The sequence below is a fragment of the Phoenix dactylifera genome, chromosome 15 (assembly GCF_009389715.1).
Source record: "Phoenix dactylifera cultivar Barhee BC4 chromosome 15, palm_55x_up_171113_PBpolish2nd_filt_p, whole genome shotgun sequence".
NCBI lineage: Eukaryota > Viridiplantae > Streptophyta > Magnoliopsida > Arecales > Arecaceae > Phoenix > Phoenix dactylifera.
In genome coordinates this window covers 1,418,187-1,430,320 of record NC_052406.1, presented here as the reverse complement: position 1 = coordinate 1,430,320, position 12,134 = coordinate 1,418,187, and the positions used below count along the sequence as shown (strand labels likewise).

Here is a 12,134-nt window from a genome sequence, read left to right as displayed (position 1 = left end):
CTTTAATCACCTAAAACCACATCATAAGAATCACGTTATTCTCTATTTATTTATTTTAGAATTTAGTTCATCTTACTATGGACTTGCTTAGATCCCATCCAAGGATCTTAGCCCAATCCAATTTACCCACTTTGAAGCCTTTAGGGTTCAATTAAAGCCTCTCTCTCTCTCTATCTCTCTCTTTCTCTCCTTCGTCTCCACCGAAACCCTAATCGCTCCGGCCGAAACCCCCGGCCTTCTCCTCCTCCAGCCACTTCTTCTTCCCCTGCAACCCTCCGGCTCCTCCCCTTCCTCTTGCTGGCAATCGGGGAAGGGGTGAGACTCCCTCGACCCACCGGCCGAGGTGGTGCTTCCACCCCGGAGCAGCAGCGGATGGGAGGCCGGCCCTTCCTCTTCTCTGAAGTGATGTCGGAGAAGAGATGGAGGGTCGGGAGGTGGGGCCGAAGCCCGGTCTCCTCCGCGAGGTCCTCACATACTTCGACCACAGCGAGGTAAAGCCGTCGTCCGAGGATGAAGCCTCAAGGGTCCGGTAAGCCCCTTCTCTCTTTTTCTCTTTTTTTTTATTTACCTTCTTTTGTTTCCTTTTCCCCGTTTTCTTCTCTCTTTTTTTATATATATAGCGGTGCCACCACCTCTTCACCAGAGAAAATGTGGGGGCTCAGCTGGAGATGGCGGCCCTGTGGCCGCGTCTGTTGCCGGTTCGGCTAGACCTGGCGGCTCGTGGCCGCCCCTGTGCCCTAAGGCAGCCACAGCTGAGGCTGCGGTGCCCTGTTCATCAGCAGGCCGAGTCCGGTTGGGCTCGGCCCGGATGAACACCGAGCTTGGGCCTGGGTCGGACCTTGGTCATTCTCAGGCCGGCCCGCGGCCTGCGAGTCCAGCCCACTGCCTGTAAGTCCGACCCGTGGTGAAGTCCGGCAGCCTTCCTCCCATCTCCTCAGTACCGGTCTTCTCCTCTCTCATTCATTGTTGAAACCGAAAGGAGAACACTGCACAGAGGAGTTTCCACCCATTTTTCTTTTTTTAAACCTTATTTACTTAAGTACAGCAACTCTTACCTTGCTTCGGTTGGTTGCAGCCGAGCAGTATAACCCTCTCGAAATCCCTCCTTCCTCTCCTAGGGCTTCAGAGCTCCTTTATCCTCCAGCTCCAGGGGTCCGGCTTCTCTGGTGCAGTCCTCCAGAGGGCTAGGAATTAAGAGGATAGAGTAAATCGTGGGTTAGCAAACTAAAGATTTTTATAATATAGCCTAAGAAATGACCCCTTGGAGAGGTGGCATCCTCTCCTTCCCCCTTGCTCCGGGAGCCTCCAGCTTCCCCCCTTTCTCAGGCCAGCTAAGTTCTTCATTAACCGAGGATGAGAGGTGGCGGGCTCCTAATTTGCATGGCCAAGGGCCAATAGCTGGCCTTCCCTTTACTGGCCAGCTAGGGCCCTGTCATTTCTACCCTCAGGCATGAGGTGGCAACCCTCCTTAGGCTGCCATCTATGGGTCCAATACGGCCCACAATACCTGGCCCAAATACCCTCAAACTGGGCCTCAAAAGTATTGACCCAGTTAGTATTGAGCCCAGAAATTACACAGTGATCACTGGAAGATAAAATAAGATACCTCAAAAAGGACATGCATCACATACAAGCTACACAAAAATGTTTACATACACTGCATCATTGAAATAGTGGTGGCCTAATAGGGGTACATATAGGAGAAACAAATACGAAAGTAGGTTCAACGAAAAATGAACTCCTTTGTGAATTTTGATTAATTTTGCCACTCATATCGTGACAGAAAGAGGTATCGTTCTTGACAAGTGCAATGCCCACAGTGGAATACCACCAAAGCAACACAAACAATGTTCGCATTTTTTCTGTCTAGGTCTTCGAACAACCATACTATATACCAACGGAGGGATAAGATACAAAAGACATTTTGATAAAGAAAATGTTGATATTTCTTCTTCCTAAACAAAAAAAGATACAAGAAAGCATTACATACATACAAAAGCTTTCCTTTGATCAGCATAAGAGAAAAGTATTCTGTATACAGCTAATGTATATCCTGCAAGGGAAAAGGCCATTCCTGTGGTAATATGCATACAAGAATACATGAATCAACCACCCTAAGTGAGATCAACAGCAGATTTACAGCACTCGCTTCGCACCCAACAAACCACCATGCCTTATTATTATTGGCACAATCTCCAGTTAGAAAAAGAAGAGGGAGCAGTGATGTTAGTGATCACAAAGGCAGAAACAGAATCGGGCTCTACAATTTCATCTAGTTGGGTTTCCGTTTTAGTTGCAATATGTGTCCTTGCAGGCTGCATTGTCTCACCTGTTTTCCAAGCATTTCATATTAACAAATAATATGTGACAGTTGTCAGTTGTTAAGGAAGTAAGGAACTGTTTTAGCTTGCTCTGATGAGACTGCATCAGGAGGCAGATGGGGTTGCATAGGAACTTGAGTTGGCATCCAACAGAACCCCTACCCACCCACTCACCAAGGGAAAAAACAAGAAAAGGAAAAGAAAACCAACCCGATGAATCGTGCCATTGCCCATAATCACATGCAGGGAGGGGCACAATTCATGGGAATGTTGGATTACACTTCCGTTCCTGTGGCTTCCATTTGCCTCCTAAAGTGATCACATCGAGGAACCAGTTAAACTGTTTCCAGAAAATAATAAATCCGGCAGTGTGACTTACGTGCGTAGCTGCAACCATGGACAAGAAATCTCTGGATTGATCCAGTAATGCTTGCTCTTGAGCTGCCATTTTAGCAAGTTCCGATACCAAGGAACTCATCCCTTCTACCTGTACACAATGCTTTAAATTTACATCATGAGAGAGAGAGAGAGGATCATTCACATACTGCAAGCCTGACCATACTCGAAGAAATATAATCAGATCAAATAAAGATTGAAAATAAAGGAGAGAAGCTTTTACCCTTATTTTTTAAAAAGATGCATTACCAATCAAAATTTTAACTTTTGCAGAATGCTACAATGACCATTAAACTTTCCATATCATATGGAAATCTCATTGGGTGTGGTGTCATTGAATTTTTGATGAAAAGTATGCTTTTGGAGAGTAGCTCCAAATTTTCAATTCAGAATGAATTGATCCACATATGTCAATAAATAGGTAACAATGCAATTCTCATATAGCTTCAAACTCTACAATTCCAAATATTGGTTATTAGTTGTTAGACATATTGAGTACCATAAAAAAATGGCTATATTGCAACTTTGGCTGTGATTGACCAAAAGAAACACAAAAAAGTGATATCAACGACATTTTAAGAGTTAGTGCAGGAATCTACAGAAAGAATCTCACCAACATTAGGTAGTCTAGGTTTGCATCTATATGCAGCCAAAATACTGAAGCATACTTTTCAACCATTTTGTACTTCCTGAAACCATTATCTTTTATTGTATTTTTTTTAATGATAGTCTCATGTTTTCTAGAATTAACTAGATTATCAATTCATCATAAATCTTATTAGATCTGTTAGTAGTTTCTTTGATGACAAGTGTGCCCTGTATCACTATGTCACTTGTTACACAAGGTCACTGAATATATGTGACATTATTTTTATGATACTGCATCATTATATTAATTTAGCAAAGCATAACTTTCCATTGATTACCTATCAGCTCACCTGAACTGCAGGTATAGCCATCTAGAACTTCATGTAAAAGTCATTGTAGGCATCCCTAACTGATCTTTTTTAAGGATTGCATCTTAAAGTTACCCATAAATTACATATCAGCTCAAAGTCCTAGTTAGGCATGTCTGCAATTGCTTACGACAAGAAAGCCTTAGAATTACAACTGTATATTTCGCTTATCACCATTCATTTGCTACTTAACATATTTGACTACCTTAACAAAGGGACTGACCCTCTCTCATTAGACCATTGAGGAGTAATTCTGGACCCATTTCCTAGGTTAGTCCCTTGGATTAGAAATCTTGGTGGCTAACCCTAGTGATTCGGCAGCACTGAGTTGTCTACAGCTATTCATTTCCACATTCACTTACAAATAAATTTCTACTCAAAAAAAAAAAAAATCATCACTAATGCCATTCCACAGGAAAATATGCTTGATATATGCATGCACCAAGTTGTCTATAAATATCAGTTTCGACATATTCTTCCAAATTAATTTCTACTTCTTTGAAAAATTTCCATCCGTGAAGCCATTTGACAGGAAAAATTTTTATCTATGTCTACATATTTGGCAATAAGGATGGATGTTTGTTTAAAAACTAGTTGAGATATTATAAAAACATTTGGCTACCACAAAAGTTTAGATGGAATTCTTAGAGTAAATCTATATTATACATGCAATCAGGCATATTCTGGTTGTGGAAGCATATCTAGGCCTTGGTTCCTTCCAATATCTAATAAGTTCGCAGAATATTACCCAAATACCATACCAATACCCAATTATAAGCATTGGATGTCGGCGTTATGGTTGAACAAGCATTTAGGACAAGGGCATACCACACTTACTGCTAGATGCCAAGCCTATTGAGCTTTACCATTTCCTAAGCATTTTAACTTTTGACTGAGTCATCCATAATCTGCTAATGTATAAAACCAAATAAAGGAATAGAAAAGTCTAAAGCCCTGTTTGGGGAGCTGTTAGTAGTAGAGCTTTTGGAAGTAGAGCTGTTGGAAGTAGAGCTGCCTGAAGCAGAACGTTTATAAAAAGCTGTTTGCTGTTTGGTAACTACATTTCTAAAGTGCTGTGGCACTTTAACATGTGTTTGGTAAACAAACTGAGAAACTACTTTTGTGTGACAAAATGACCATAAAGGATATTACCAGTATTATACAACAAAGCATAATAAAATATAATATGTATTAATATATAAATATATGATATAGTATAATATTATATAATATAATATAATATAGTACTATAACATTATGTATTATAGAATAATAATTTAATATAATATTAAATTATTTAACATAACATATCAATGTATTATGATATAATGTAATATAATACTATATTTGTAGTATAATATAATAATAAATATATAAAATATTATAATTATTAGTATAAATTAATTTTTCATCCTTTTAATGACCATTTATCTCTCTAACAAATTTTCTAGCTAGATGATAAAATTGGTTAACAATTACTAATATTTATTTTTATTTATTTATTTAGATCAGATTATTTGCCACTCACTCATTATTTTTTTTATTTATTTATTTATTTATTTATTTTTATTATTATTTTATTTCATTGAAATATAGAGGGGTCGTCGGCCATGGGTGGTGGCCGGCATGGTGGTTGCCACCGTGGGCAGCCACAAGCTCCCAAAACAAAAAAGAAAAAAGAAAAAAGAAAAAAGAAAAAAAAAAGAAGAAGAAGAAGAAGAAACAGAGGCAGCGGCGTTGAGAGGAAGAAGAAGATAGAGAGGGAAAGGGAGAGGATGGGTGAGAGAGGAAGAGGCAGGATGAGGGTTTTGGGAAAAAAATATAATTTAAATGGAGATATTTTGGTCCAAAAAACAGCTTCCCGACAAAGCTGAAAACAACATTTTCGGAAAACTCCAAATTAGAACTTCTCCCCAAAAGCTGTTTTCAGCTTCCCGCAAAAGCTGAAACAACTTTCCAAAAATTTTACCAAACACCATTTTTTATCTAAAAGTACTTTTGGAGGGCCAGAAAGTGCTTTTTGGCCCTCCAAAAGCTCCCCCAAACAGGGCCTAAATCATAATCTTACATCACTAAACTGCATGTTCATGCACTTCAAAACCTCAAGAAGTTCATTTTAATTTTGAAATAAAACAACCAACGGCTTCTCTAAAATGATAGAAATCACACAAGGTCACCTCATCTTATTTCTTGGGCACCATAAAAACCACAAGATGATAGAGTTAAGGTTGATGGTGAATCAAAACCTTTGATCCTTTCACATTTCCAACATAGATCAACACTGTTGAATTTGTGGTAGCTGGAACTAAATATATCAGGAAATTCAACTGAAAAAAAAAAGCCGTTTTATTTGCATTTGCCTCACATTAGAAACATGTTCTGCTATTATTTTTCTGCCCTGACACATCTGTTTATCATACGTAACACATTAAAAGCGGTGAACACAGATTTATATTGAAACAACATTTACGGCAAACAAAGTTAATGATGAACAACAATCATATGATTTCACATTGGAGTGTCAAAAAATTTATGGGACAACTGAAAGTTCAGAAGGCAATCTGTACATGTCATTACGTGGACATGCTATTTATCTACTAATAAAGAACATCGTTGAACAAAAATTTTCGCCAGTTACAAGACAAAGATTAAGACGCCAATTGCGGTTATCTTGTCCTGCCATCAAACTGTGCAACTCTCTACAACACAAGTTTGACTAGAGAAAGACATTTTAAGGGAGGCACTAGCTCCAATATTACCTTAAAATGATATCTAAACACTCATCAAGCAGAAGCCTAAAAGACATATCTAATAGATAATATATATGTAAAAATGAATATTATGAAGGTAAATCACCTTTGACAATAGAGAACATATTGAGGATCCCATTGCCTGCATCATATCAACTGCTGAATCAACAGCATCTTTCACTTCTTGGATGTCTGCCTGTTAAAAAAATAGAAAATAACTACTTAATTTGCAAAGTTCGGATGAAATAGTTACATTGATTTATTACTACTGGATATCTAAAGGTACAAACCTTTGCTCCTCCAACAATAGGAAGACGGAGCGTGCTAGCCTTCAACGCTTCAATAGCTCCTAATAAAGCATTAGAATGATCTCTATCCAAAAGAGACCACTCCTCCAAATAGGTCATCTGCATCAATTAAATATTACATGTTTAGATCTGCACAAATCAAAACACTTCAAATATTGAGCAAGTCCCGTCATCCTGAGAATTTTTCTAGAAAATTTTTCAAGCTAATTGTATTCAGTATTCACTTTATTGGAAATGTATTTTTATCTCTTTGGTTTCTTTCACAAGTTATGAAGCACACGCAACAGCTTTTGAGATTAAGATTTCACAGGAAATTTTCCCATTACAGAAAATTATTCCTTAAGGATACAAGCTGCCTAGACATTTGCAGCCGATCGACGAAATGTTCCCGATTATACTACCATATATCATGTTTCCATTAAACCAATCCATATTTCTGTACATGATACCAAAAAAATCATTCATAAGAAGCAATTAACAGTTGGTTGAAAAAACAGAGCAAACTAAGGATCACATAAATCACCGGGTAAATAACAATAGAACAGCTGAATATCTCAGACATGCTTGACACCAATGTGGAACTTCTAAAAATGGGTGAACATGCTCCCATCTATAGTCAGAAGCTTCCCATAAAAAAGTGGGGAAACGGACTAAATATTGTGGTTAGCATCTTTTTTTTTTCCTGAAAGAAAAGATGCCTTTACAATACAAGGCCAAAATAATACATAAATCCCTGTATTGTGTCAGAAAGTAGAAACACGGTTTGGGGATATCAATTGAAAGAAGATGACTCTTTGGGTATGGCCTCTGTGGGAGGATATCTAGGTTGGGTTTGGGGGGGGGGGGGGGGGGGTGTGGAAGGAAACCTCATACAATGGCTAGCATGAACAACATGAACAGAAAGAAGGGTGTGGTGTTACGAGTTTGAGCTCATGAATAAGGCATTATTAGAAAGAGGCTTTATAATTGGGCAATTAGTATGGATGAGAAAGATTATGATTTCAATAGAAATGAAAGTAAAAATTTGCAGGGCAATAATGGGGCTAGAAGAAGTAAGACATGAACTTTCTCATTAAATTTACCTTGTGGAATAGGGGTTTTTGCATGCTTCCTTCTTTTCTGAAGTATATTTCCAAGTGGTTAAGAAACCTAACTTTGACTACCTTCAGATGGCAAACTCCAATAAAAGACTTCAACATAGCACTAAAGGAAACAATGAAGTCAAGTAGATAAAATAAATATTCTTAAACATTACCATTCATAATAAAGCTGAAACAACTCATGCCTTAATAAGATTTTTGCCGAACAAGCTGGTTCGAGGTGTATCAAATCTGACTGCTCAAGGGCCGGCACGGTTTCCGACTACTAAATCGGTTTGACCCCTCCCCTCACTATTAAACCCTCCTGGGCTTGCTTACCACTCGACTCCGCACCCTCCCTCTTGTGACTCAATTCTCCCACCCCCCCAACCCTCATTACCTGAATCCACCCACCACCCATGTTCGGGTAAGTTCCTCCCTCTCCCTCCCTCCCTCCCCCATCTCTCTTTTGAGGTCGAGTGAGGGCTAAGGTTCCCCTCACCCACCCTCTTTCTCCCTCCCTCCCCCTCTCTCTTCCTCTCTCCCCCTCACCCACCCTCTTTCTCCCTCCCTCCCCCTCTCTCTTCCTCTCTCCATTTCTCCCTCTCCCCCTCCCTCTCCAACTCTCCTCGTGTCAGTATAACCCAGAATAGCATAGTATGGATCTATACCATGCCAAACTGGTCGCTTGCCAGTACCCCTCCATTACCAATTCAACAAACCCTGGGGCATACCATCATTTACTAGGCTTAAGCATAAACCAAACCCTACTTTTCATAATTGTTGAGAAGGGGGTTTGTGTTGGAGATAGAGCTGGTTTGTACCAAAAAAAAAGAGCTGGTTGTTTTGGGTTTCGAAGGCAAGGGTGAGGATTCCAACCTAGCAATCTTAAGTTGAATTTATAAGCATGGAAGTCAAATTCCTTAGACCGGGATTCAACCCCAGTTTTCAATGTTAGACTTGAAGGAGCTTAGAGCCTAAGATGACTCCAATGTAAGATGTCAAAATCAATTGCACGACCTAAAAAGGTGCATATCCAGATTTCTTATAGAATAAGAAAGCCACACAAATTTGGTTCCTGGGTCCAAATTTCATATTTACTATCTATCTGGACTAGACATACTTTGAATCTGCACTAATTGATGAAGCCACTTGAATTTATTGCTTCACTTTTCAAATCTGCATCCAGGAGAGGGCCCTAGAGTTGGTATAGTCCAAATATCATGCGATTTATAAAGATATTTGATTTTATTATTTGAACATCCAAATTTTTGTGTGTATCAAATACATAAACTTCAAATATCTTAAAATTGATATGATGTAATTGTTGATGAATATTGATGAAATCAGGGCTGATATGTTCAGCACAGTTTTCTATCAAAAACAGGTCATTAGTTAAGCCCGAATCAAATCCAGGTTAACCTAGTCAGAGTTTTATGTAAACCGTCCATTTATTGGCACGTTTTGGTCCAACCATCCTAATTTTAAGTGGTTGGCTCATTTTTATGAATAAAGTATTGTTGCGGGGATCTAAGATTGATGCCGTGCGACACCCTTCTCTCCATCTGCTCCTCCACTTCCACCTTTGCTTTTCTTTTCTTCTTTCTCTTATTCCTTCTCTTCTTATCAATCTGTTACTACGCTCTATCTCTCTTGCGTATTGTTTCCCTTATGATAAATGGTTGATCCTGTTATATGGCATCAGAGCAAATCTAGGGCCTTTTTTGGGTCTTTTTATTGACTTTTTTCGGAAGTAATCGTCACAAATATACAAGGAGGAAGGGCTTGATCTCTGAGTTATTTTTCTTTTTCTGTTTTCACTCTCCTAATATGCAGGTTATTGAATCCTATGTGTTGTTGGTACTTGGAACCCTCATTTTAATAGAAGCACATGATACCATGAAAAGAGGGTGGTTCAAGGCTTCGCAGTACTCTGTCCTATATCAAGTGTGATCGTACACTCAAGATAATAATCCAGGACAACTAGATGCTGATAAGGGCTCTGTTTTTAATCCCTTGAACTTATTCTACCATTTGCTGTCAAGAAAAGGTACAGTCACAGAGATCTGCATGTTTGATCTCCCATGCTGAATATTGAAATCTTTCATGCCATGCACTAGTCCCGAAAATCTTTATGGTTGTGTTAGATCTCATTAATCTGTTATTAATATTTCCTTTGCTGCAATCATTCCCTTTATCTGAGCTTTTCTTTTAGAATGGCTGGTTTACACAATGATACAGAGGCAGTGTCTCTATGTGTCATATGTTTGGTGTACAAATAACATCTGCTAAACTGTGTGTAGCCAAGAATTATCTTCAGTGGGCAAAGGCCGTGGACATTTCCTTGAATGCCAAAACAAGCATGAATACCTTGTTGAAAAATCCACCTTCCAGTGGTGAGAAGATGAAGGAATGGAGAAGGAAAATTTTTGAGTCACAACATTATTGTGAAATAGTATGGAACCTACTTCCAACAGCAACTTAATGTTTTATGATACTGCCAAACAGACTTGGGAAATTACTCCTGCTACTCTTCAGAGGAAAACATCTCTCAAATTTATGAAATATATGAGCAGATTTTTCAATTAGAGCAAGGGAACAAGCCACCAACTGAAGGGATTACAGGAGGAACTAAATGTTTATCAACATCTCATAAAGGATGTCTAGAAACAAAGGCAGCAAAGGGAGGAATTCAGAGTGGTTAAATTCCTATCAGGGCTTAGTTCTGGATATAAACATCTAAAAAGTCAACTTATGACCAGTAATGACCATCCTTCTTTAAATAATGTCTATACTCGCCTTTAACGTGTAGCTATTTCCTCTACTAAGCCTTTCGGAGAAAGATCAGCTTCTGTATCTTCCGGTAGAGATGTTGGAGGTTATGATGATAGTAGACGAGGTCATGGAGGTCGTAGTGGACAAGGCAGAGGATGTGAAAGCAACAATATAAAATGTACTAAACATGGTCGCAAAATTCATATAATAGATTGTTGCTGGGGTTGTTGGGAAACCAGTTTGGGCCAACATTACTAGTAGATATCAAGCCTCTGATGCTTCCCTTAATAAGGTTGGTGTATCTCCCAATCTTGACCCTTCAGTTTTGTCTACCTCGAGTAACATGGTTTCCATTCCCAGAGAAGAATACAATCAGCTTCGCAAGCAAAAGAATGCTTCCAAGGCTACTATAGTCCAGTCAAGTACTTTATTAGCAAATCATGCATCCCATTCTTCTCCTTGTATCATTGATTCAGGAGCTTCGGATCACATGACTGGTACTCTTAGCTTCTTTTCCTCTCTTAGTGCCTCTTCTTCTTCCAAGGAGAAGAAAAGGTACATTATCTCCTGTTTCAGGCCAGGGAGAAGTCCAGGCTTCCCCTTAGCATTATCCTCTGTTTTATATGTGCCTAAATTTCCTTGTAACTTACTTTCCATGAGCCAGTTGACTAAAGCGTTGGACTGCAATGCAACATTTTATCCAACTCACTATGAGTTTCAGGATCTCTATACAAGAAAGATGATTGGCGGACGACACGAAGAAGGAGGCCTATATCTTCTTGATCATGGTGGCAGTTCTTAAGCTATGTTAGGTCATAAAGAATCATTAATTAGATGGCATTGTCACTTACGACATTCATCTGTCTCTATTTTACATCCTTTTTTTCCTAGTTGTCCTAATATGTCCGGAACTTTACGTGAGTTGTGTGAATTTGCTAAACATCATAAAACAGTGCTCCATCCCCGCGTTAGCAAACATAGTGGTTATCCTTTTGCACCTGTGCATGGTGATGTCTAGACTTCTCATTCACCGCTCTTAATGGTTTTCTATATTTTGTCACATTTATTGAAGATTTTCTCATATTACATGGCTTTATCTCATGAAAAGAAAAAATGAAGTTTTCTCCATATTTAAAATATTTTATAAAGAAGTGGTTAATCAGTTAAGCACTAATATTAAAGTCAGGGTCGGTGAAACCTTCCCGAAGCAGGCAATTCCGGCCGTTTCGAGCCATACTGGTGGCTTACCGGTTCGCTTCCGACAATGGAAACAAAACCCGTTGCCGAAGCCGAAGAAGGAGAAGAAAAGAGAGCGAGTGGGGGAGGAAGGGAGGGAGAGGGAGAGGGTGGAGGCTGGCAGAGGCCTCGGGAGCGAGGCCGCGGCCGGTTTTCCTACTTCGAGCGAAATAGGAGTCTAACTGCGGGTTAAAAATTTTGCGATTTTTAAGTGAAGTCGGCAAATTTTAAAAATCGTAAAATTTTTAAGCCGCGGCTGGACCCCTGTTTCGTTGGAAATAGGAGAACCAGCCGCGGCCTCCACTAGCCCTCT

At 39.3% G+C, this 12,134-nt stretch overlaps 1 protein-coding gene across 2 annotated transcripts in view; it reads right to left on the bottom strand.

Moving 5' to 3' along the window:
* Positions 1–1,750: 1,750 nt before the first annotated feature.
* Positions 1,751–12,134, bottom strand: part of LOC103696553 (QWRF motif-containing protein 2) — a 35,961-nt gene continuing 25,577 nt past the window's right edge. For both annotated transcript variants that reach the window (XM_039134041.1, XM_039134040.1), the window contains 4 exons: positions 6,714–6,830; positions 6,530–6,619; positions 2,701–2,808; positions 1,751–2,329 (listed from right to left, as the gene is read on the bottom strand). In XM_039134041.1, the coding sequence (XP_038989969.1) occupies positions 2,273–2,329; positions 2,701–2,808; positions 6,530–6,619; positions 6,714–6,830 (372 nt within the window). In that variant the 3' untranslated portion in view covers positions 1,751–2,272. The remainder of the gene's footprint in view (positions 2,330–2,700; positions 2,809–6,529; positions 6,620–6,713; positions 6,831–12,134) is intronic.